The sequence below is a fragment of the Anomaloglossus baeobatrachus genome, chromosome 4 (assembly GCF_048569485.1).
Source record: "Anomaloglossus baeobatrachus isolate aAnoBae1 chromosome 4, aAnoBae1.hap1, whole genome shotgun sequence".
NCBI lineage: Eukaryota > Metazoa > Chordata > Amphibia > Anura > Aromobatidae > Anomaloglossus > Anomaloglossus baeobatrachus.
This window is the reverse complement of record NC_134356.1, coordinates 464,519,191-464,544,663: the sequence shown is the minus strand read 5'-3', so window position 1 is coordinate 464,544,663 and position 25,473 is coordinate 464,519,191. Positions and strand designations below refer to the sequence as shown.

The following is a 25,473-nucleotide window of genomic DNA, read 5'->3' as shown; positions in this document are numbered from 1 at the left end:
TGTATGCAGGAGAGCAGACAGCAGCTGCAGAACTACAAGTCTCAGCATCCTCCATTCACTAGTGTATGGAGGAGAGCAGACAGCAGCTGCAGAACTACAAGTCTCAGCATCCTCCATTCACTAGTGTATGCAGGAGAGCAGACAGCAGCTGCAGAACTACAAGTCTCAGCATCCTCCATTCACTAGTGTATGCAGGAGAGCAGACAGCAGCTGCAGAACTACAAGTCTCAGCATCCTCCATTCACTAGTGTATGCAGGAGAGCAGACAGCAGCTGCAGAACTACAAGTCTCAGCATCCTCCATTCACTAGTGTATGCAGGAGAGCAGACAGCAGCTGCAGAACTACAAGTCTCAGCATCCTCCATCCAGGACTGTATGCAGTTTTTTGCCCAAAAAGAAAAAAAAAATGACGTGGGCTTCGCCATATTTTTGTATACTAGCCGGGTACAGCAGGCAGGTACGGGCTGCCCCCAACCCCCAGCTGCCTATTTGTACCCGGCTGGGAACCAAAAATATAGAGAAGCCCTTTTTTTTTAATTATTTCATGAAATAATTAAAAAAAAAAAATGACGTGGGCTTCGCCTAATTTTTGAGTCCAGCCGGGTGCAACTAGGCAGCTGGGGATTGGAATCCACAGTGCAGGGTGCCCATGCTTTCTGGGCACCCCCACTGCGAATTGCAGTCCGCAGCCACCCCAGAAAATGGCGCTTTCATAGAAGCGCCATCTTCTGGCGCTGTATCCAACTCTTCCAGCTGCCCTGATGCCGGATGGCTAGCTAGGTAATAATGGAGTTAGGGCTAGCTGTATATTATCAGCTGGCCCTAAGCCCGAAATTCATGGTGTCACGCCAATATTAGACATGGCCACCATGAATTTCTAGTAATGATAAAAAAAAAACAAAAACACACAGAAAAATATTTTTATTAGAAATAAAACACAACACAATTAGTGACTCCATCTTTATTGAAATAAAGAACCCCCCCTCCGCAGTAATCCTGGGTCAGGGTCCCGCGCCGTCCAATCCGGATCCAATATCATCTGATCGGTTTGCTGGAAGGCAAAGCGATCAGATGATGTGTCAGGTTAAAGAACGTGAATCACATCATACATCAGCTGATTGTATACAATCAGCTGATGCATCAGTAGAAAAAAAAAAAATAATACTCACTTATGTGCTGTGCTGATTACCGGCAGCTCCTGGAGCGATCGATTGGACAGGAGTCTGATCCCGTCCGATCGCTGCAGGAGCTGCCGGTAATCAGCTGATGAAGTCCCCTGACGGCAGGATCAGCTGATAGCCGGCCGGGCGCGAAAAAGCCGGCGAGACTACGATCAGGTGATGCGTCAGGTGACTGCATCAGGTGATCCACCGCCAGGTCCTGCAAGCAAGGTCCTGCCCCGGGGAGACTGCACACAGCCAGAGCGGCGGTACCGAGACAGGGGCTGGGAGCGGGCATGGCACCGGGACCCTGCAGACAGGTGAGTATATATGACATTTTTTTTTTCTACTGTTCACTTTGATTTTCGCCGCTGCCTCCACCTCCCGCCCAGACATGGCGCCGCACGGAGCTGACATGGCACCGGGCGGGTTGTGGACGCAGCGGTGACGGTACCGGGAGGTTTCATGCTTCTGTGTTTACCAACAGAAGGAATCCTCTTCCTGTACACGTCACTGTACTGCCCACCCCTTGCGTTTATAGCTGCGTTTTTAGTCATAGAAACGCGGCTATATGCGTTTTTTCATTGCGTTGTTGAACATTCATTGAACTCAATGGGTGAAAAACGCAGTGAAAAACGCAGAAATAATTGACATGCTGCATTTTTGTGGTCACCACAAAAACGCAGCTACAAAAAAACGCTGTGTGCGGACAGCACTTCTGAAAACCCATAGACATTGCTGGGGAAGCAATGTCACTGCGTTTTCAGCACAAAAACGCGGTAAAAAAACGCCACTAAAAACGCGGCAAAAACGCCTAGTGCGCACAAGGCCTTACAGCGCTTTCATCCAGAAGTACTGAAAGCAGTGGATGAGAAAGACTGCATCCAAACCAATGAACCAGTGCCCAGCTCTTCCAGCCAAACAAAGGAGCAGAGAACTTTGCAGCCATCAGTTGCAAGATATTTTGTCAGTGACAATGTTACTGTGACAATGACAGTAGATACATTTAAAAAACAGATCATAGAGCTTGTTGTAAAGGATAGTGTGCCTATTTCATTATTTTCACAACCAGCTTTTGTGTGTCTGAATGGGGAAATGGCCGCAAGCTTGGTGTTTCTCTGGAGAGAGAGAGTATTAGAAAATTAGTAATCGAATAAGCTTTTAAACAAAAGGAAGAACTTAAAAAAAAACTCTCAAGGGACGCTTTCTGTTTCTTAAAATGGATGCCTGCACACGTCACAGAGGGAACTATTTTGCCATCAATGTCCGATTTGTTTGTGACAAAAATGAAATAGTTACCAAGACATTGGCAGTAAAAGACACCAAAGCTCATCACACCAGTGAGTTTCTCCAGGTCTTAGTGGAAAAGGTTCTGCAAGACTATGAACTTAAAAAAAAGAGAATTTTGTTTACTTACCGTAAATTCTTTTTCTTATAGTTCCGTAATGGGAGACCCAGACCATGGGTGTATAGCTTCTGCCTCCGGAGGACACACAAAGTACTACACTAAAAAGTGTAGCCCCTCCCTCCGAGCATATACACCCCCTGGATAACCAAATATATCAAGTTTAGTGCAAAAGCTGAAGGAGAGTAGCCACCCACAAGTAGAGAGAGCAAGAACCGGAACAACCGGAGCCTCTGTCTACAACAACAGCCGGTGATAACACACGGAACAAGAAACTGCCAACAGGCAACAGGGAGGGTGCTGGGTCTCCCATTACGGAACTATAAGAAAAAGAATTTACGGTAAGTAATCAAAATTCTCTTTTTCTTCATCGTTCCTATGGGAGACCCAGACCATGGGACGTCTCAAAGCAGTCCATGGGTGGGAATAAACAGAAAACTGAGAAGTAGGCGAAACCTAACTTCGCAAATGGGCGACAGCCGCCTGAAGGGTGCGTCTGCCCAAGCTCGCATCTACCGAAGCATGAGCATGCACTTGGTAGTGCTTTGAAAAGGCATGCAGACTAGTCCAAGTGGCAGTCTGACAGACCTGCTGAGCCGTAGCCTGGTGCCTGAAACCCAAAAGGCACCGACAGCTCTGGTCGAGTGTGCCTTGATCCCCGGCGGGGGAGGCACTCGAGTACACTGGTAGGCATCGGAGATGGCCGACCTAATCCAACGAGCTAGGGTCGGCTTAGAAGCCGAGAGGCCCTTACGCCGACCTGTGGTCAGCACAAAAAGAGAGGTGCACCGCCTAAGAACAGCGGTGCGAGACACATAGATCCGGAGCGCCCGCACCAGATCCAGAGTATGCAACGCTTTTTCAAAGCGATGAACAGGAGCCGGACAAAAGGAAGGCAGGGAAATGTCCTGGTTAAGGTGGAAGGAGAAACCACCTTAGGGAGGAAGTCCGGAGTTGGACGGAGAACCACCTTGTTTTGATGAAAAACCAAAAAAGGTGACTCCGAAGAGAGCGCAGCCAAATCAGAGACTCTCCCGAGGGAAGTTATGGCCACTAGAAAGACCACTTTCTGTGAAAGACGAGACAAAGAAACCTCCCTAAGAGGCTCAAAGGGGGGTTTCTGGAAGCCGTGAGGACCAGATTAAGGTCCCAGGAATCCAAAGACCGCCAGTAAGGCGGCATGATGTGAGATGCGCCCTGTATGAAGGAGCGCACCTGAGCCAGCCGGGCGATACGCCGCTGGAACAACACTGGCAGAGCCGAGACCTGTCCCTTGAGGGAATTGAGGGATAGTCCTAGCTGCAGACCGGACTGTAGAAGGGACAGGAGGGTCGGCAAGGAAAAAGGCCAAGAAGCATGCCCCGGAAGGGTGACACTAGGACAGGAAAATTCTCCAGGTCCTGTGATAGATTTTGGCCAAGGAATACTTCCGAGCCCGAGTCATAGTGGAGATGACTTCAGGAGGGATACCAGAAGTCGTCAAGATCCAGGACTCAAGAGCCACGCCGTCAATCTGAGAGCCGCAGAATTCTGGCGGAAAGACGGACCTTGTGAGAGAAGGTCTGGACGGTCCGGGAGATGCCACAGCACCTCAACGGACAGATGGAGCAGGTCAGGGTACCAAGCTCGCCTGGGCCAGTCTGGAGCAATGAGAATGACCAGACGGCCCTCCATTCTGATCTTGCGCAGGACTCTGGGCAAAAGCTAGAGGGGGAAACACGTAAGACAGAGGAAACTGGGACCAATCTTGAACCAGCGCGTCTGCTGCAAAGGCCTGAGGATCGTGGGAGCGAAGATCCACTTCCGGAGTGCCCCAAGTGCGGCAGATTGACAGAAACACTGCCGGATGCAGAGCCCACTCGCCGCTGTCCACGGTTTGACGGCTGAGATAATCTGCCTCCCAGTTTTCCACGCCTGGGTTGTGGATTGCGGATGTGGTGGACCTGGAATCCTCCGTCCACTGAAGGATGCGTTGAACCTCCAACGTTGCCAGGTGGCTGAGTGTCATGCCCTGGTGGTTGATGTAGGCAACCGCTGTGGCGATGTCTGACTGGACTCGAATGTGCTTGCCCGCCAACTTGGTGAAAGGCCAAGAGAGCTAGAAGCACAGCTCTGATTTCCAGCACATTGATCGAGAGGGCTGATTCGGACGGAGTCCAAGTGTCCTGCGCTCTGTGGTGGAGATATACTGCTCCCCAGCCGGATAGACTGGCATCCGTGATGAGGATCACCCAGGACGGGGCCAGGAAGGAGCGTCCCTGAAGAGAGAGGGGCCGAAGCCACCACTGAAGGAAGTCCCTGGTATGTGGCGACAGAGCCACTAACCTGTGCAAGAAGGAAGTGCGCTTGTCCCAACAGCGGAGAATGTCCAGCTGCAGGACGCAGATGGAACTGGGCAAGGGAACCGCTTCCATTGACGCCACCATCTGACCCAGCACCTGCATTAGGTGCCTGATGGAATGACGGCGGGGCCTCAGCAAAGAGCGCACCGCTAGTGAAGGGACTGCTGTTTGACTAAGGGCAGCTTCACAAGTGCCGGCAGAGTCTCGAATTGCATCCCTAGGTACGTGAGCTTTTGGGTCGGAGTCAGAGTGGACTTGGGAAAAAGACAAGCCACCCGAATTGGACTAGAGTGTCGAGAGTGAGCGAAGCACTCCGCTGACGGTCTGCACTGGATGAAGCCTTGACTAGAAGGCCGTCCAGGAAAAGGGATGCTAACCCTTGGAGGTGCAGAACCGCAACCACAGCTGCCATGACCCTGATGAATACTCGAGGGGCCGTGGCTCACCCGAAGGGAAGAGCCACGAATCGGAAATGTTCCTCTCTGATTGCAAAACATAGCCAACGCTGGTGTGAAACTGCAATTGGCACATGCAGATAGACAACTCTGATGTCGAGGATGCAAGGAATCTCCTTGGGTCATTGAGGCAATGACTGATCGCAGAGACTCCATGCGAAAATGCCACACCTGAACATGCTTGTTGAGAAGCCTGAGATCCAGGATGGGTTGGAAGGAACCGTCCCTTTAGAGGACTAGGAAGAGATTTGAGTAGAAACCTCTGAACCGTTCCCAGGCGGCAACCGGTACAATTACTCCGTTGGCCTGCAAGGATGCCACGGCCTGAGAGAAGGCGGCGGCCTTGAAGCAGGGGGGAGTTGACAGAAAAAAATCTGTTTGGCGGGCTGGATAGAATTCTATCCTGTAGCCGTGGGAGATGATATCCCGCACCCACTGATCGGAGACGTGTTGAAACCACATGTCGCCAAGCGGGAGAGTCTGCCACCGACCAAGGACGTTGCTGGCGCGGCCAGATAGTCAAGAGGAGGCTGCCTTAGTGGCAGCAGCTCCTGTGGTCTTCTGAGGATGCGGCTTCGTGCGCCAGTTGGGTTTTTGGTCCTTGGCTGAGTTAGTGGACGAGGCCGAGGGCTTAGAGAACGACCAGTTGGAGGAACGAAAGGAACGAAACCTCGACTGGTTCCTGCCCTGGACAGGTTCCTGGATTTGGTTTGTGGCATGGAAGTACTCTTCCCGCCAGTAGCTTCCTGAATAATTTCATCCAGTTGTTCACCGAACAGCCTGGGCCCAGCAAATGGGAGCCCAGCAAGGTACTTCTTTGAAGAAGCGTCTGCCTTCCACTCTCGAAGCCACAAGATCCTGTGGATAGTGAGAGAATTGGCCGAAGCCACCGCAGTGCGGAGCCTCCAGCATGGCATAGGATGAAAAGGCTGAAGCCTGGAAGTTAAGGCAACCATCTCGGGCATAGAGTCCCTGGTGAGGGAATGCACCTCCTCTAGAGAAGCAGAGATGGCTTTGAAAGCCCACACTGCTGCAAAAGATGGGGAGAACGAGGCCCCTGCCGCCTCATATACAGATGGCGGTCAGTGGAATCCTTAAGAGAGTTGCTATCAGCCACTGATACAACTTTCCGGGCTGAGAGTCTAGACACCGGAGGGTCTACCTTTGGTGAATGAGCCCACTCCTTGACCACCTCTGGTGGAAACGGAAAACGGTCATCAGAACCACGCTTTGGGAAGCGTCTGTCAGGACAGGCTATGGGCTTGGTCACAGTGGCCTGAAAACTGGAGTGGTTAAGGAACACACTCCTTGTTCTCTTAGGCAAGGTATACTGATGCTTTTCTGCCAGAGAGGGGTGCTCCCCTGATACAGGCGGATTGAGGTCCAGTACAAAATTAATGGATGCAATCAAATCACTAGCATCTGCGTCACTTTCGGACAGATCAATGGGGTACATGGAGGTAGCGTCCGAGCCCCCAGTAAAGGCATCCTCCTTGTCCTGCGAGTCAGCTCGTGAATCAGAGCCGCGGGACGAGGAAGGAGAGGGGACCCTGCGTCTCCATTTTAGGAGGACGGGGTCTGCCAGATGAAGAATCCTCTGTGAGCTTTGCTGAGCGAGCCGTAGCAGCAGAAGCGCCCTGAGAAGGGGGCTGATGCATGCTCAGCAGTGTCCGGGACATCTGTCCCCTGGAGAGAGGGATTCTACCCAAGCCGGGGGTTCAGCCACCGGAGCCGGAGCAGCTGGAGGGACCACTGGGGATGAGCCTCCAGGCTGAGGCACCACCATGTTAGAGCAGGCATCACAATGTGGTTATGTGCTCAGTACAGGCAGTACGAGCCTACATGCAGTGCATATTAAGTACAGCCTTGCTCCTCGTGTGAGACATGCTGCTGAAGTGGGGGCTCTGAGCCAGAATGATCCCCAGCAGAGTATATAAGCAGGTCCACAACCGGAGGTTGTGGCTTGCCAGACCGTTTGACATTGGGACATCTCTGTGCCCTCCAGATCCCACAGCCCGGACCCCCAGAGAGATGGCCAGCGCCGATCGCTGTCACAATGTGGTTATGCAGACATGCATAAGAACGCTGATAAAATGGCGCCGGAGCGAGGAGAGGGGGCGGGGCCTACTCTAAGAGCGGGATCCGGAGGGCCAAGGAGATATACAGGGGAGGGAATATTACCTCAGAGAGGAGAGTGTCCCTCCCCTGTGCCGAACGGTCGCTGGGCGGAGCCGCACTGTCCCTCTGCATGATTGGCATGCAGGGGCAGTGAAAACGAAACTAGGCCTCAGGCGAAGCCGGGGCCTAAATTTAACGATGCGGCCGGCGAGCAGGCACCATCGGCGCGGTTCTCAGGTGAAAACCAGAGAACCGGCCGGAAATGTCACAATAGATACACAGCACACTCTCCCCAACAATAAAGTACAAGGGACCCCCGATAATAACGTCTCAGATACTTAGCTTGTGAGACGCAGGGCCAGGCCCCTGAGGGATTAGTGCTCCGTCCGGCAGGATCCTGAAAGGGCTGCGGATGGAGACCGGTCTCCTGCAAGGCAGGGAGAACCGTGCTGGCTCCCACTTCAAGCCAGAGCCCGAGGGATGGTGAAGGAGCGCGGCATGTAAGGCTCCAGCCCTGAAATCAACCTTAACAACACCGCCGACACAGTGGGGTGAGAAGGGACATGTCGGGAGTCCAGGCTTGGACCCGCTTTTCTTCAAACTCTTTCCAAAAATAAAATCAGATGAGAATGCATGTGTGGATGTGTGCCTCCTGAACACAAAGCATTGAACTGGCTATATTTGGTTATCCAGGGGGTGTATATGCTCGGAGGGAGGGGCTACACTTTTTAGTGTACTACTTTGTGTGTCCTCCGGAGGCAGAAGCTATACACCCATGGTCTGGGTCTCCCATAGGAACGATGAAGAAAGAGCAAGTTCTTTCTGTCGTAACGGACAATGCTTCAAATATGATAAGTACTATTAAGCTAATGAATGAAAGTAATGATGGTGACCAGCAGCTAGAAGAACATTCTGGGTCCACAGACACAGAAATGTTTGAAATAGAGGAACACAGTATTGTAACTGAGGAGCAAACTGAAGTTGCTTCAGATGAAGCAACATGATAGTTTAGATCTTGTTGAAACTGTGTCAGTATGTTCCTTCATTCAGCACATGCGCTGTGTTGTGCATACGCTACAGCTGGCTATAAGAGACAGTCTGCAAGAAGGACATGCTGCTGCACTGATTGGCAAGGTGAGAAAATTGGCTACTGTTGCCAGAACCCCTAAAGTTGACTCAATTTTGAAGAGACCTGCTGGAAAAGGGGCAATTATTGATCAAGCCACACGATGGGGCAGTACTTACTTAATGATTCAGCACTTGGTTGACCTGAAAACCTTTCTTGTAGATGTGGCTAACCCTCAACTGCTGCTAAATGAAAGTCAGTGGAATCAGGTGACTGAGCTGGAAAAATTGCTAGAGCACCCATTTACAGTGACTAAAAAAATTACAAGCAGAGGACTTAACTCCAGGTATTCTCATAAAGGAGTGGAAGAACCTGATGTTTCGCCTGTCCCAAAGAGGAGGGTTAATTGCAAGTGGCATTGCTACATCAATGAAGCGGAGAGAGGAGCTACTATTACAAAGAAGGGAATTTTGTTTACTTACCGTAAATTCCTTTTCTTCTAGCTCCTATTGGGAGACCCAGACAATTGGGTGTATAGCTTCTGCCTCCGGAGGCCACACAAAGTATTACACTTTAAAAAGTGTAACCCCTCCCCTCTGCCTATACACCCTCCCGTGCATCACGGGCTCCTCAGTTTTGGTGCAAAAGCAGGAAGGAGGAAACTTATAAATTGGTCTAAGGTAAATTCAATCCGAAGGATGTTCGGAGAACTGAAAACCATGAACCAAAAGAAACGATTCAACATGAACAACATGTGTACACAAAAGAACAAACAGCCCGAAGGGAACAGGGGCGGGTGCTGGGTCTCCCAATAGGAGCTAGAAGAAAAGGAATTTACGGTAAGTAAACAAAATTCCCTTCTTCTTTGTCGCTCCATTGGGAGACCCAGACAATTGGGACGTCCAAAAGCAGTCCCTGGGTGGGTAAAAGAATACCTCAATAAAAAGAGCCGAAACGGCCCCCTCTTACAGGTGGGCAACCGTCGCCTGAAGGACTCGCCTACCTAGACTGGCGTCTGCCGAAGCATAGGTATGCACCTGATAGTGTTTCGTGAAAGTGTGCAGACTAGACCAGGTAGCTGCCTGACACACCTGCTGAGCCGTAGCCCGGTGCCGCAATGCCCAGGACGCACCCACGGCTCTGGTAGAATGGGCTTTCAGCCCCAAAGGAAGCGGAAGCCCAGAAGAACGGTAGGCTTCAAGAATCGGTTCCTTGATCCACCGAGCCAAGGTTGACTTGGAAGCCTGCGAACCCTTACGCTGGCCAGCGACAAGAACAAAGAGCGCATCAGAACGGCGCAGGGGCGCCGTGCGAGACACGTAGAACCGGAGTGCTCTCACCAGATCTAATGAGTGCAAATCCTTTTCACATTGGTGAACTGGATTAGGGCAAAATGAAGGTAAGGAGATATCCTGATTGAGATGAAAAGGAGATACCACCTTAGGGAGAAATTCCAGAACAGGACGCAGAACCACCTTATCCTGGTGAAAAACCAGGAAGGGGGCTTTGCATGACAGCGCTGCCAGCTCCGACACTCTACGGAGTGATGTAACTGCCACTAGAAATGCCACCTTCTGCGAAAGACGTGATAAAGAGACATCCCGCAGCGGCTCGAAAGGTGGTTTCTGAAGAGCCGTTAGCACCCTGTTAAGGTACCAGGGTTCCAGCGGACGCTTGTAAGGTGGGACTATGTGGCAAACTCCCTGCAGGAACGTGCGGACCTGCGGAAGCCTGGCTAGACGCTTTTGAAAAAATACGGATAGCGCCGATACTTGTCCCTTGAGAGAGCCGAGAGACAAACCCTTGTCCATTCCGGATTGAAGGAATGAAAGAAAAGTGGGTAAGGCAAAAGGCCAGGGAGCAAAACCATTATCAGAGCACCAGGATAAGAAGATCCTCCAAGACCTGTGATAGATCTTGGCGGACGTTGGTTTCCTGGCCTGTCTCATGGTGGCAATGACATCTTGAGATAACCCTGAGGACGCTAGGAGCCAGGACTCAATGGCCACACAGTCAGGTTGAGGGCCACAGAATTCAGATGGAAAAACGGCCCTTGTGACAGCAAGTCTGGGCGGTCTGGGAGAGCCCACGGTTGACCCACCGTGAGATGCCACAGATCCGGGTACCACGACCGCCTCGGCCAATCAGGAGCGACGAGAATGGCGCGACGACAGTCGGACCTGATTTTGCGCAGCACTCTGGGCAGCATCGCCAGAGGAGGAAATACATAAGGCAGTCGAAACTGCGACCAATCCTGAACTAATGCGTCCGCCGCCAGAGCTCTGTGATCTTGAGACCGTGCCATGAATGCCGGGACTTTGTTGTTGTGCCGTGACGCCATGAGATCGACGTCCGGCGTTCCCCAGCGGCGACAGATCTCTCGAAACACGTCTGGGTGAAGAGACCATTCCCCCGCATCCATGCCCTGACGACTGAGAAAGTCTGCTTCCCAGTTTTCTATGCCCGGGATGTGAACTGCGGAGATGGTGGAGGCTGTGGCCTCCGCCCACAGCAGAATCCGCCGGACTTCCTGGAAGGCTTGACGGCTGCGCGTGCAGCCCTGGTGGTTGATGTACGCGACCGCCGTGGCGTTGTCCGACTGTATGCGAATCTGCCTGCCCTCCAGCCACCGATGGAACGCCTTTAGGGCTAGATACACTGCCCTTATCTCCAGAACATTGATCTGAAGGGAGGACTCTGTTGGAGTCCAGGTTCCCTGAGCCCTGTGGTGGAGAAAAACCGCTCCCCACCCTGACAGACTCGCGTCCGTCGTGACTACAGCCCAGGATGGGGGCAGGAAGGATTTTCCCTGCGACAGAGAAGTGGGAAGAAGCCACCACTGAAGAGAGGTTTTGGCTGCAAGGGAAAGAGAGACGTTCCTGTCGAGGGACGTCGACCTCCTGTCCCATTTGCGGAGAATGTCCCATTGGAGTGGGAGCAGATGAAACTGCGCGAAGGGGACAGCCTCCATTGCTGCCACCATCTTCCCCAGGAAGTGCATGAGGCGCCTTAAGGGGTGTGACTGGCCTCGAAGAAGAGATTGCACCCCTGTCTGCAGCGAAAGCTGTTTGTCCAGCGGTAGCTTGACTATCGCTGAGAGAGTATGAAACTCCATCCCGAGGTAAGTCAGTGATTGGGTCGGTGTCAACTTGGACTTTGGGAAGTTGATGATCCACCCGAACCGCTAGAGAGTCTCCAGAGCGACGGTCAGGCTGTGTTGACACACCACCCGGGAGGGTGCCCTGACTAGGAGATCGTCTAAGTAAGGGATCACCGAGTGGCCCTGAGAGTGTAGGACCGCCACAACGGATGCCATGACCTTGGTGAAGACCCGTGGGGCTGTCGCCAGGCCGAAAGGCAGTGCCACGAACTGAAGGTGTTCGTCCCCGATGGCGAAACGCAGGAAGCGTTGATGCTCGGGTGCGATCGGCACATGGAGATAAGCATCCTTGATGTCGATTGATACTAGGAAGTCTCCTTGTGACATCGAAGCGATGACCGAGCGGAGAGATTCCATCCGAAACCTTCTGGTGCTCACATGCTTGTTGAGCAGTTTGAGGTCCAGAACGGGACGGAATGATCCGTCCTTCTTTGGCACCACGAACAAGTTGGAGTAGAAACCGTGACCATGTTCCTGAGGGGGAACGGGAATCACCACTCCTTCTGACTTCAGAACGCCCACAGCCTGAAAAAGTGCGCCGGCCCGAGATGGGGGCGGAGATGTTCTGAAGAAACGAGTCGGAGGACGAGAGCTGAACTCTATCCTGTAACCGTGAGACAGAATGTCTCTCACCCATCGGTCTTGGACATGTGGCCACCAGGCGTCGCAAAAGCGGGAGAGCCTGCCACCGACCGAGGATGCGGTTTGGGGAGGCCGAAAGTCATGAGGAGGCCGCCTTGGAGGCAGTGCCTCCGGCGGTTTTTTGGGGACGTGACTTAGACCGCCACGCATAAGAGTTCCTCTGGCCCTTCTCTGGCCTGTTGGACGAGGAGGATTGGGACTTGGCTGAGGGCCCAAAGGACCGAAACCTCGTCCGTTGCGGAGGTCTCTTCGGTTTGGACTGGTGTAAGGACGAGTCCTTTCCCTTGGATTCCTTAATAATTTCATCCAATCGCTCGCCAAACAATCGGTCGCCAGAAAACGGCAAACCGGTTAAGAACTTCTTGGAAGCAGAGTCTGCCTTCCATTCGCGTAGCCACATGGCCCTGCGGACTGCCACCGAATTAGCGGATGCTACCGCTGTACGGCTAGCAGAGTCCAGGACGGCGTTCATGGCGTAGGACGAAAAAGCCGACGCCTGAGAAGTCAAAGACGCAACTTGCGGAGCAGAGGTACGTGTGACCGCATTAATCTCAGACAGACAAGCTGAGATAGCTTGGAGTGCCCACACGGCTGCAAAAGCCGGGGCAAAAGACGCGCCCGTGGCCTCATAGATGGATTTCACCAGGAGCTCTATCTGCCTGTCAGTGGCATCCTTGAGCGATGAGCCATCTGCAACTGATACTACAGATCTAGCCGCCAGTCTAGAGACTGGAGAATCCACCTTGGGACATTGAGCCCAACCCTTAACTACGTCAGAGGGGAAGGGGTAACGTGTGTCATTAAGGCGCTTAGTAAAGCGCTTGTCCGGAAATGCTCTGTGCTTCTGGACAGCATCTCTGAAGTTAGAGTGATCGAAAAACGCACTTCGTGTACGTTTGGGAAACCTAAACTGGTGTTTCTCCTGCTGCGAAGCCGACTCCTCTATAGGTGGAGTTGGGGGAGAAAGATCTAGCACCTGGTTGATGGACGCTATAAGGTCATTTACTATGGCGTCCCCTTCAGGTGTATCAAGATTGAGAGCAACGTCAGGGTCAGAGCCCTGAGCTGCGACGTCCGCCTCATCCTCCAGAGAGTCCTCAAGCTGAGACCCCGAGCAGCGTGAGGAAGTCGGGGAAGATTCCCAGCGAGCCCGCTTAGCCGGTCTGGGACTGTGGTCCGTGCCGGAGTCCTCCACGTGAGACCTAGGGGCCACCCCGGGAGCACACTGCGGCGCAGACCGAGAGGGGCCTGGAGGCGATGAGCCAACAGTGCCCGGGGCCTGTGTAAGGACCGATCTGGACTGCAAGGCTTCTAGTAGCTTGGCAGACCATTTGTCCATAGACTGAGCCATGGATTGTGAAAGTGACTCAGAGAGTTTCTCAGCAAAACTGCAAACTCTGTCCCTGCCACCTGGACAGGGGAAGCAGACGGGTCTGCCTGAGCCGAGGGTCCCACTAGTGCCCGAGGCTCCGGCTGAGCAAGTGCAACAGGGGCCGAACATTGCTCACAGTGCGGGTAGGTGGAACCTGCAGGTAACATAGCCGCACAAGAGGTACAGGTTGCAAAATAACCCTTTGCCTTAGCGCCCTTGCTCCTTGTGGACGACATGCTGTTGTCTCCTAGGAGAGTGATCACTGAGGGTATATAGCCAAAAGCAAAACAACTCGGCCGAACAGAGAAAATATATACAAATATATATATATATATACATACACATACATACATACATACACACACTTCGGCACCCTAGGGGGACCAGCAGCGGGTGACCGGTGTGGCTTACCGACCGCCCAAAGCGGTGTGTGTCCACCAGATTCCCTCCCTTGGGTCTCCCAGAGCTGCAGAGCTCGTTCCTGAAATCCTCCACCGGCAGAATGTGTTGTAAAAATGGCTGCCGGAGCTCTCAGGGGAGGAGGGAGCCGTGGGCGGCGACTAGTAAAGTGCGGGAATCTGGTGCCCCACAGTGATCAGTGAGGGGGGGGAGGAAACCTAAAGTATGCTCCAGCCCTCACTGCCGACGTCAGGTCGACCGTCCCGCCCTTACCCCTGACTGGCAGGCCCGGGGGCGGGAGTTATGGTACTAGGCCGCATGAAGCCGGGGACTAAATTTAATACCGCGGCCGACAAACAGCCGCGGTCGGCGCGGAAGTCCCGGTCGTCACAAAACCAGCAGCAGCTGCAGCGTCTGTGAAACGAGCGCTCCATGCACCGTCCCCATGGGGACACAGAGTACTTTTAGATGCAGGGCCCTGTCCCTGATGATACAAGTCTCCTGTCCGGCAGATTCCCCACAGGGGCTGCGGAGGGAGCCCGGTCCCAGTGAATGGATGACCGGTTAGGATCCCACTTCTCCCAGAGCCTCTAAGGGATGGTGAAGGAAAAACGGCATGTGGCTCCAGCCTCTGTACCCGCAATGGGTACCTCAACCTTAACAGCACCGCCGACTTAGTGGGGTGAGAAGGGAGCATGCCGGGGGCCCTGTGGGGGCCCTCTTTTCTTCCAACCGATAAAATCAGCAGCTGCTGCTGACTAAAATGGGAGCATGAGTGGATGTGTGCCTCCTTCCACACAAAGCATAAAACTGAGGAGCCCGTGATGCACGGGAGGGTGTATAGGCAGAGGGGAGGGGTTACACTTTTTAAAGTGTAATACTTTGTGTGGCCTCTGGAGGCAGAAGCTATACACCCAATTGTCTGAGTCTCCCAATGGAGCGACAAAGAAATAACATTCTTTTGGCAGCTGTTTATGTAGACCCAATACATCGGATTCTTCTAGATCATCAACAGCTAAGTAAAGGAAAAGAAGCTGTGTTTGAAATAGCAGTAAGGATGAAAGGGTTGCAGAACAGTCAGGAGGAACAAGAAGAATTTGGTCGTCCTGCCACATCTTCACCCTCATCATCAACTGATGAAGAATTTAATTTCGAAAAATATGTGGATCACAAGGACCGTGTAAAGCGTTCCCGCATAGAAGAAGAGTCATCCCCATCAAGGAACACAGCCAGTACATTTCAGCAGAATTTTTCATGTGCACTAAAAGAAATTGAGAAATTTGACCGTTCATCAAAAATAACAGTGCAACAAGCGATTCCTCTGTATCCTGACATTGTCAGAGATGTTGCCCGAGTGGTTACTGCTTTGCCACCAACACAAGTTACTGTAGAGAGGTTGTTCTCTGCTCTCAAAATAATAAGGCGCTCTGCACCGCACCGAAAATGTGCGCTTCAGAGCGCAGCTGAAAAGCTGCGTTCTGAAGCGCATGGTGCCGGCAGATTCGTGCGCTCTGCATGCTGCCTCTCCGTATAGAAGTAGAACGCACAAAAGAAGTGACATGTCACTTCTTAGAACGCAGGGATTCGGCAAGCAGCCAAATCGCTGCATTCTAACATGCCACGTGCGCACGGCCCCTGCACAGTCTCCATAGATTGTGCAGGGGACGCAGGACGCATGCAGTTACGCTGCGGTGCAGAACGCAGCGTAACTGCATGTAATACGCACACGTGCGCACATACCCTTAGATCAGATTTGAGGGCATCCATGAAGGAGGATCTGACAGAGGCAATACTTTTTCTGAGGACAAATTTATAGATTTCTTCTTATTAACTGCATAAAAGTGTTTATTGCATATTTACTTACAGTTTAGAAAAGTTTATAAAAGTTATTTGCTATATTCTAATTGTATTCTAATAAATGTAGTTTTTGCTCTAAGTGGTCTGATTACTTATATGATGGTGAGAAACTGAATAAGCACGATGTTAATATTTTACAACAGTAAATTTGTTGTTATGAATTGGCCATTTATGAAGGAGTCGGAGCCGGAGTCGGAGCCGGAGTCGGGATCTGATAAAATCCAGGAGTCGGAGTCGCAACTGTGGCTTACCGACTCCACAGCCCTTGCTTCTACCCAGACTTCTCAAGCAGATTAGAGTAGAGGGTGATCGAGTCATGCTCATTCCTCCAGATTGGCCCGGGAGAGCTTGGTATTCGGAGGTGATCAATCTCTTGGCTAACATCCCATGGGCTCTTCCGTTCTGCCTGGACCTTTTGTTTCACGGTCCGTTCATCCATCCGAATTTGAGCGCTCAATTTTACGCCATGGCTGTTGAGACCGCTATTTTGAGGGCTGCAGTACTGTCTCAATCTATTATTCAGACTATATCTAGGGCCCGGAAGCCATCTTCATTAAGAGTCTATCATTGTGCATGGAGGGCTTATTTTCATTGATTTGAGTCTAGTACTTTGCCGATGTAATTTTCCATGCTGGCAGTGCTCTCCTTCTTGCAGTCCAGACTGGATGTAAGGCTGGTGCCTAATTCTCTCAAGGATAAAAGTGTCTGCCATGGCTATTTTGTTTCAGAGGGACTTGGCTTCTAATTCTCAGGTTAACACCTTCCTCCAGGGAGTGGCGCACATTAAATCACCCCATCAAGCTCCCCTGGAGCCTTGGGATCTGAATCTTGTTTTGGAAGCTCTTCAGTCGCTGCCATTTGAACCTATCACAGAGATCACTACACTTTTTCTATCTTATAAGGTTGCTTTCCTTAAAGCTTTCACTTTGATTAGTGGTGTCTCGCAGCTTGCGGCTCTGCCCTGTTGTGTTTCCTACTTTGTTCTTCATCAAGATAAGGTAGTGTTGAGGCCAATCCTGTCTTTTCTCCTAAAGGTGGTCTTGAGTTTTCACCCAAATGAGAATATTATTTTACCCTACTTTAGCTGGCTCCCGCTCATCCTACAGAGAAGGCTCTGCACAGTTTAGATGTTGTTAGAGCTGTAAGCTACTATATCGGCCATGGCCTCATACAGGCATTCTGGTTCCTTGTTTATGATACCAAAGGGCCCTGATAGGAGGATAGGCCGTTTCTATATCAACCATTGCCTGCTGGATCAAGATTGTGATTATCCAGGCCTATAGTGCAATGGCTGCTCAATTAATGGTTGGCGCACACGCTACACGAGCAGTGGGAGCCTCCTGGGCGGTTCATCATCAGGCATCGGCTTTGCAGCTCTGTAAAGAAACTACTTGGGCATCGGTGCAAACATTTTCCAAGTTTTACAGAGTCCATACTATTGCCTTGACAAATGCAAACCTTGGTGGGAAGATAACTGAGTGGCAGTTGCCCAGACTTCTGCTTGAGTTGGAAAGAAGGTTAGGTGATAACGGTGATAACAGTAAGATAATCAATTTTATTTCCGTCCCTTGGGACAGCTTTAGGATGTTCCATGGTTCTGTGTCCCTCAATGAGAAGAATGAGAAAAGTAGATTAAATCTGTTTCTCGTAATCTTCATTGGGGAACACAACTCCTTCCTTTGGTTGCCCAGTTGTGGATGTGGTTATACTTTCTCTTTTTTTCTTAATTCCTTTTCCTTTCTTTCTCTTCTTACTGCTTTGCCACAAAACTGAGGAAGCCTAACTCGGGCAGGTTAGGTGAAGGAGCCAATTTTACTTAGATGCAATAATAGTATTAGCCTCCAGGTGACAGCAGCCTTTCCCTTGGTGCTGTGTCCCCCAATGAAGACTATGAGAAACAGATTTTACGGTGAGTACTAAAATCTATGTTTTATGTGCTGGAGATACTTGTAATCTCATGCAGTATACATAATTTAAGGTATATTTTAATACTGCATTGCATTTTTTACCCTGACCATGCTTGGTTATACAACTGCTGCTGTACTCTGTGGCCTTACCCATGTAATCTCTAATCTTTACTGACATAGGCATAGTAAGCAGTGCTCCGTAAAAGAAAAATCTGATAAGTGCTCCACAACATTTGTGTGTGAAATTTAATGTCCTGTATGTGCCTATTCTCAACTTTAAAAGATGAGCCTTTTCCCCAAACAATGCTTCATTGTTTAAATGGTTATCCCATGAACCATATTTATATTATTAGTCTCATTTACATGTTTCTAAGATAACAAATATAGGTTTTCACAATTTTTTGTCCATCAACCTCCGATGGAATTGATGCAAATCTGTGCTGCCGAGAGTGGCTCTGGACAGAATAAGGGGTACTTTGCACACTGCGACATCGCAGCTGCGATGTTGGTGGGGTCAAATCGAAAGTGACGCACATCCGGCGTCGCTGTCGATATTGTAGTGTGTAAAGCGTTTTTGATAGGATTAACGAGCATAAAAGTGTCATAATCGTATCATCGGTGTAGTGTCCGACATTTTCATAATTGCGCAGCACCGACGGTACGATGTTGTTCCTCGTTCCCCTGCGGCAGCACACATCGCTGTGTGAGAAGCCGCAGGAGCGAGGAACATCAGCTTACCTCCGTCACTGCGGCTCACTCCGGCTATGTAGAAGGACGGAGGTGGGCAGGATGTTTATGTCCCGCTCATCTCCGCCCCTCCGCTTCTATTGGCCGCCTGCCGTGTGACGTCGCTGTGACGCCGCACGACCCGCCCCCTTAGGAAGGAGGCGGGTCGCTGGCCAGAGCGACGTCGCAGGGCAGGTGAGTGCATGTGAAGCTGCTGTAGCGATAATGTTCGCTACGGCAGCGATCGCAAGATATCGCTGCTGCGACGGGGGCGGGTACTATCGCACTCGGCATCGCAAGCATCGGCTCGAGATGTCGTAGTGTGCAAAGTACCCCTAAGTCTCCTTCCCCTTCTGGCAGCTGACATATAGTCGTTTGTTCCTTTTCCTGGCATATGACTCGCACAAGTGCAATGCAAGAAAATCTCGCATTGCACTCGGACCCATGTAGGACAATGCTGTAGCTCAGATCTACGAGGTTTTCCTCAGCCCTAAATCGTACTGAGGAAAAAAATTGCAGCATGCTGCAATTGTCTGAGTCTCTCATCACTCGCACCCATACAAGTCTATGGGTGCGAGAGAAACATCGGACTGCACTCGAATGACATTCCAGTGCAGTGTGATATACACACAGGCTGACAATGGAGGAGAGGGAGAGATTACTCTCTCCCTCTCCTCCGCAGCTGTGATCCGATCGTAAGATCTTTCTTTATATAAAGAGTTTGTCTTTTTGAAGAATGACAGCAACCAACGTGCAACAACAATGGCCCCACTGAGTCACATACATGCAAACAGTCTTGCAATAAATATATAAAAACAAATATTTCATACAAGCAGCGAGATAAAGTAACACTGTAAATGATATAATACCTGTCTGTAGAAAACCACGCTGACTCAGCTCGTCAATGAACGGATTCAAATCGGAGCCAATCTCTGTGTATTCCAACTTGTTCACCTTTATCCAATTCAGCTTGCGTTGAAAGAGACGAACGTACAGCTTCTGTCCTCCCGCTTCAATAGTTACACAGGACAAGAAAAGAAAACAATGTCAACAAAGACATAACTGAATGCACCACTGAAAAAAAATTATATAACTATAAACAGTGTGTAAATGACATTAGCTGGACATTGGACTTTGTGTAGTAACACAGTAGAGTAACACATGGTAAACCTATCTGGTCCTGCATGAGGGCACTCTGAAGAGGCTGCCATAGAAGATAATTACACCTAAAAACACGGCATGCACATTGGCTGATTATCGAGACGCACGCACAAAGGCAGTGTTTAGCCTGAAGCCATCAAAGAAAATTGCCTAAAAAATTCTAATTGAGAAACGAAAAGGTTATTAAAATGGAGAATCTGGAGAAGAGTACCTGAAAGCTGACAAAATGTTGTTAGGGCAAGAGTGTCTTCTTCGCTGAACAGAGTCATGTCTTCTTCATTCTCCATGATGGTTTCCAGCACCATGAGAAAGTTCCTCAAGTAATACGGCGGTCTACCGGAGACAGACACTGCTTCCGTTATGCCATCTGCTTCAACTTTAATTTCTGTGTCATTGAAGGGTTTAAGAAATTCATCAAGTACATTAGGATCTTCCACAGGAAGAATGTGATTGCTTTCCTCTATTGAGGACACTGTTGCATTATTACCACAGTCCAAGTCCTTAACAATAATACGATCAGAATCGGGTTCCAAGGAATCGCTGCATTTCATTTTTTTAGGTTTGGTTTTTAAGACAATCCTACCACTTTTCTTACGTTTTAAAACATCAATTTTCTCATCCATTACACAATCCAGCTGCTCTGAGGACAGAACTTCAGCAGAGGAAGGTGAAGCTTCACTTTCAGGTGTGGGCTTATTCATTTCATGGGCATTCTTTGTGCTGTCAGAAGCTGAGGATAAAGGCACCTCACAACAGTCTGTATCTCCCAGAACCTGTGGGTCTGGGGTCTCGTCTGCGATATCACAACCATCAGTTTGTACCCCTCCATGTAACAAATCTCTGCTTCCATCCTGCTTTGCTTTACGAGTCCGATACCTTCTGGAGAGTTTGGATGAAAGGCTTCCAAGTGGTACAGTCGCCACTACTTCAACATCTTGAGGGGCTTCCTTCTTGGAGACATTTGTTCCAAAGTAGGGGCTTGCTTGTTCACTATTCACTTGGACCTGGACTCTTGGATCTGGTTTACGCTTACTTTTGATTATTGAGGTCTTAGGTTTTAGAGGCAATTGAGGGCTTGTACAGGTAAAGGTGGTCTGCTGTGTGTCACCAACCAGTATGACATCGTCATTCTCTGCCTGTGCTTTGGGGCACGTGTCATCAATATGCTTGTTTAAGCCAAATCTTGGTACCATCTCCCCACAGAGAGGACAGGTAACTTTTGGTGGAGGGGCATTCTGGAATAAAGCAACAATCGATGGAGAGGCTGAAGATTTTGATGGCGATGCAGCAACGTTTAGAGCCAAACTTTTTCTATTTTTGGATAAGGAAAGACGGGACGTTTTCTTTTCAGGAGTTTTGTTTTGAGACATTATGAAAATAGAAGGTCTGGCTGGGCACATAGAAAGTCCAGCATATCTTCATCTAAAAGAAAGGAAGAAAATGTAGATCTGTATATAGAGTAAGCTGTGCACAAATATTCAACATAATTTAGAGCAACACAAGCAGATAAATTCACAACCAACATTTGTATTAAAGAGTTTTCGTAGAACCCTTACGGAGCGTAAATGTACCTCAATGTCCGATGTGGCTAAACTAAATGCTGGCAATGCAGAGAAGTGCCTATGTCAGCCTATTATAACCAATGGCCATCTGAAAAATAACCTGTCAATGGAGCACGCGGCTCAGAGGATTACAAGCAGGCTTCATATTGGTCGGCATTGAAGGCATATCCTAGTGCAGTCATGGCGAACCTTTTACAAGCCGAGTGCCCACACTGTAGCCCTAAACCCATTTTTTTTTTCCGAAGTGCCAACCAATCCTATTATGTAAATAATTGATTGTAATCTTACCTTTGCAGTCTTCTCTTCAGCAGGGGGCATCACGCTCATGCATGCTTACCACACACTGAAGCTGAGCCCTTTCCAGACACAGCAGTTGGATTGATCCCTCTGGAAAAAAAATTGCAGCATATTAGACAGAGATTTTAGCCTGGAATGCAATCAGAGGTCACCCTGTAATCCACATCTACATTTCAAATCTGAACATCCTGAAATCCCATAAAGATGTACGAGTTACTCCCCTCCCCTTTCATTGTGTAGTTATGTCCCCCTTCCTGGCCACTTCCTGGTAAACATGCCCCCCCATCCGGATATATATTTCCTACATTCTGGTATATTTGTCCCCATCGTGGCCCCATCCTGGTAAATCTACCCCATTCCTGGTAAATGTCCTCCACTCTGGTAAATGTACCCCATCCTGGTAAATGTACCCCATCATTGTAAATGTACCTCATTCAGGCATGTTCCCTTATCCTGGTAAATGTCCCCTTTCCTGGTAAATGTACCCCATCCTGATAAATGTCACCCTTCCTGCTAAATGTTCCCCATACTGGCATTTGTCTTCATCCTGGCATGTTCATGTTCCCCCATCCTGGCATATTTCCCCCCATCCTTTCATGTTTCACCCCATCCTGGTAAATGTATCCCGCATCCTGGTAAATGTACCCCTTACTGGCATGTTCCCCCTTCCTGCTAAATGTACCCCATCCTGGCATGTTTCCCCCATCCTTGCAGTCATGTTTCCCCCCATAATTGCAGTCATGTTTCCCACCATCCTTGCAGTCATGATTCCCCCCAATCCTTGCAGCCATGTTTTCCCCCAATCCTTGCAGCCATGTTTTCCCCCAATCCTTACAGCCATGTTTCCCTCCATCCTTGCAGCCATGTTTACCCCATCTTTGCACGTTTCTCTCCATCTTTGCATGTTTTCCCCATCCTTGCAGCCATGTATGCCCCGTGCTCTGTTTGCTTGCCTCGTACTCTGTCTGTCCCGTGCTCTGTATGTTTGCCCCGTGCTCGGTATGTTTCTTGCCCCGTGCTCCGTATGTTTCTTGCCCCGTGCTCCGTATGTTTCTTGCCCCGTGCTCCGTATGTTTCTTGCCCCGTGCTCCGTATGTTTCTTGCCCCGTGCTCCGTATGTTTGCCCCGCGCTCCCATGTTTGCCCCGCGCTCCCATGTTTGCCCCGCGCTCCCATGTTTGCCCCGCGCTCCCATGTTTGCCCCGCGCTCCCATGTTTGCCCCGCGCTCCCATGTTTCCCCCGTGTGCTCCATGTTTCCCCCGTGCGCTCCATGTTTGCCCTGTGCTGGCACTGTCCCCCACACCTTGGCACAGCTGCACACAGCTTAAAAATAAAATAAACAAAACTCACCTTGCAGCACTGCTCCATCGCTGCGTCCTCAGTCAGTTCAGTTCCAGCGCGGCCACAAGAAGCCGGCGCCGCCTACTGACGCTCCTCCGTCTCCTAGGCAACAGGCCTGCGGCACATGAGAGGAGGCATGTCAGAAGGAGGAGAGATGTCTCCTCTGCTCCAACACCAGTTTGCACTGTCGGCGCGACCACACCGACAGTGCAAAGTGGCTGAATGTGGAGACAGCGCGCGTGCCAGCAAAAAGGGCTCTGCGTGCCCAGTCTGGCACGTGTGCCATAGGTTCGCCATCACTGTCCTAGTGATATGCTATGATTGTATGCACTGAAAAAACCCTTTGGCCACATTCACTTATCGAGTATTTGATGATTTTTTTACCTAAGTATTTGTAAGACAAAACCAGGAATTGGTGATAAATACAGAAGTGGTGACGTGTTTCTATTATACTTTTCCTCTGATTGTTCCACTCTTGGCTTTGGCTACAAACACTGAGGTAAAAACCTCACCAAATACTGAGGTAAAAAACTCACCAAATACTGAACATGTGCACGGGGCTTTCGGCACCAAAGAAAGTGTTTAATGACTATTTACATTTATTTTTCCCTCACAAAAATTGGTAATTGGGAAGTGCGACATTATTTGTGAAATTTTACACAAACTGGAAACAGTGAGTTAGACATGCAGATTTATAGCATATAGAGAGATGTACGCCACATGTAGAAAATAGGGCTATCGAGAAGTAATGCCGAATGTTTGTGCCATGTTATTTGAGGACTAGAGCAGAATGGGCTTAGTATGGGATGAGACGTACTGTCTAGCCTGATGCTTCTACACTACTGCAATAAATGGCCACCATTTGTGTGAGACGCAAACATCTGAACTGAGAAGCTGTATTATAAAAGGGAATCTGTCACCAGGTTTTTGCTCCTCCATCTGAGAGCAGCATAATGTAGAGACCCTGATTCCAGCGATGTGTCACTTATTGGGCTGTTTGCTGTCATTTTGATAAAATCAATGTTTACTCTGCTGCAGATCTAGCAGTTATAGAGCTCATGAATATGCTGGACTACCTGGCAGCAGGACAAGTAGTCCTCTAATGATAATCTACTGCTGAATAAACATTGATTTTATCAAAACTACACTAAGGGGTACTTTGCACGCTGCAACATCGCAAGCCGATGCTACGATGCCAAGCGCGATAGTCCCCGCCCCCGTCGCAGCTGCGATATCATTGTGATAGCTGCCGTAGCAAATATTATCGCTACGGCTGCTTCACATGCACTCACCTGCCGTGCGACGTTGCTCTGACCGGCGAACCGCCTCCTTATTAAGGGGGCGGGTCGTGTGGCGTCACTGCGACGTCACACGGCAGGCGGCCAATAGGAGCGGAGGGGCGGAGATGAGCGGGATGTAAACATCCCGCCCACCTCCCTCCTTCCGCATAGCCGACGGGAGCCGCAGTGATGCAGGTAGGAGATGTTCCTCGCTCCTGCGACTTCACACACAGCGATGTGTGCTGCCGCAGGAACGAGGAACAACATCGGACCGTCGCGTCAGTGTAATTATGGAATTTGCCGACGCTGCACCGATGATACGATTACGACGCTTTTGCACTCGTTAATGGTATCATCTAGGATTTACACACTGCGATGTCGAGAGCAACGCTGGAAGTGCGTCACTTTCGACATGACCCCACCGACATCGCACCTGCGATGTCGTAGTGTGCAAAGCCCGCCTAAGCAGGCCAGTAAAAGACACATCGCTGCCTCTACATTATGTACTAGATGTAGGGATTTCGGCCCGTAAATTATGCTGCTTTCAGATTAGGTGGTAAAAACCTGGTGACAGATTACCTTTAAGTGCTTTCTACTATGGAAAAAGTATGTTTTTAAAGGGGATTTCCACTACAGGTTGAGCCATAAGTATGGATACACGATGATAAAATGGAAGTGGTTGCTGATATCACCTTACTGTTTATGGCCACTTTCACACGTCCGTGAAAATCACGCACGTTTTTCACGGACGTGTCAAAGGTGCGTATTGTCCGCAGTGTGCCGTTTTTATGCCACACGTGTGTTCTCTGTGTGTTATCCATGATAACACACGGAGAACGGGAACTTTCTGCTTACCTGTCCCTGGCGTTGCTGTCCGTGGTGCTGATCTTCGGTCTCTGGTCCTGCCGACTCCCCGCTGCTGCTGCTTCCGGCCGCAGTGAAGTGAACATGCAATGAGCAAAATGAGCGGCGGTCAGAAGCAAGTGACAGCAGCGGCAGAGACAACTACGCTGGAGAAGGTGAGTAAAGGTTTGTTATTTTTTTACAAACACGTGTATTTTCTCCGGTGTGTTTCACATGGAACACCTCCATGTGGTACATTTGTGTTCCGTGTGACACCCGTGATGTCGGAGAAAAACGGACATGTCTACGTGTGGAGCACACGGCACACGTATGCTCCACACGTACACACGGTCTATGGCAGAACACACACGTGAGCATAG

At 50.1% G+C, this 25,473-nt stretch overlaps 1 protein-coding gene across 5 annotated transcripts in view; it reads right to left on the bottom strand.

Annotated features, from left to right (window-relative positions):
* FAN1 (FANCD2 and FANCI associated nuclease 1) overlaps window positions 1-25,473 on the bottom strand; it is a 109,760-nt gene that overhangs the window by 78,841 nt on the left and 5,446 nt on the right. For 4 of the 5 annotated variants that reach the window (XM_075345675.1, XM_075345676.1, XM_075345677.1 and 1 more), the window contains exons 2-3: window positions 19,982-21,192; window positions 19,479-19,619 (exon numbers count right to left, since the gene is read on the bottom strand). In XM_075345675.1, coding sequence (XP_075201790.1) covers window positions 19,479-19,619; window positions 19,982-21,170 — 1,330 coding nt within the window. In that variant the 5' untranslated portion in view covers window positions 21,171-21,192. Of the gene's footprint in view, window positions 1-19,478; window positions 19,620-19,981; window positions 21,193-21,620; window positions 21,720-25,473 lie in introns of all 5 variants that reach the window. The other variant, XM_075345674.1, reaches the window with a different exon arrangement.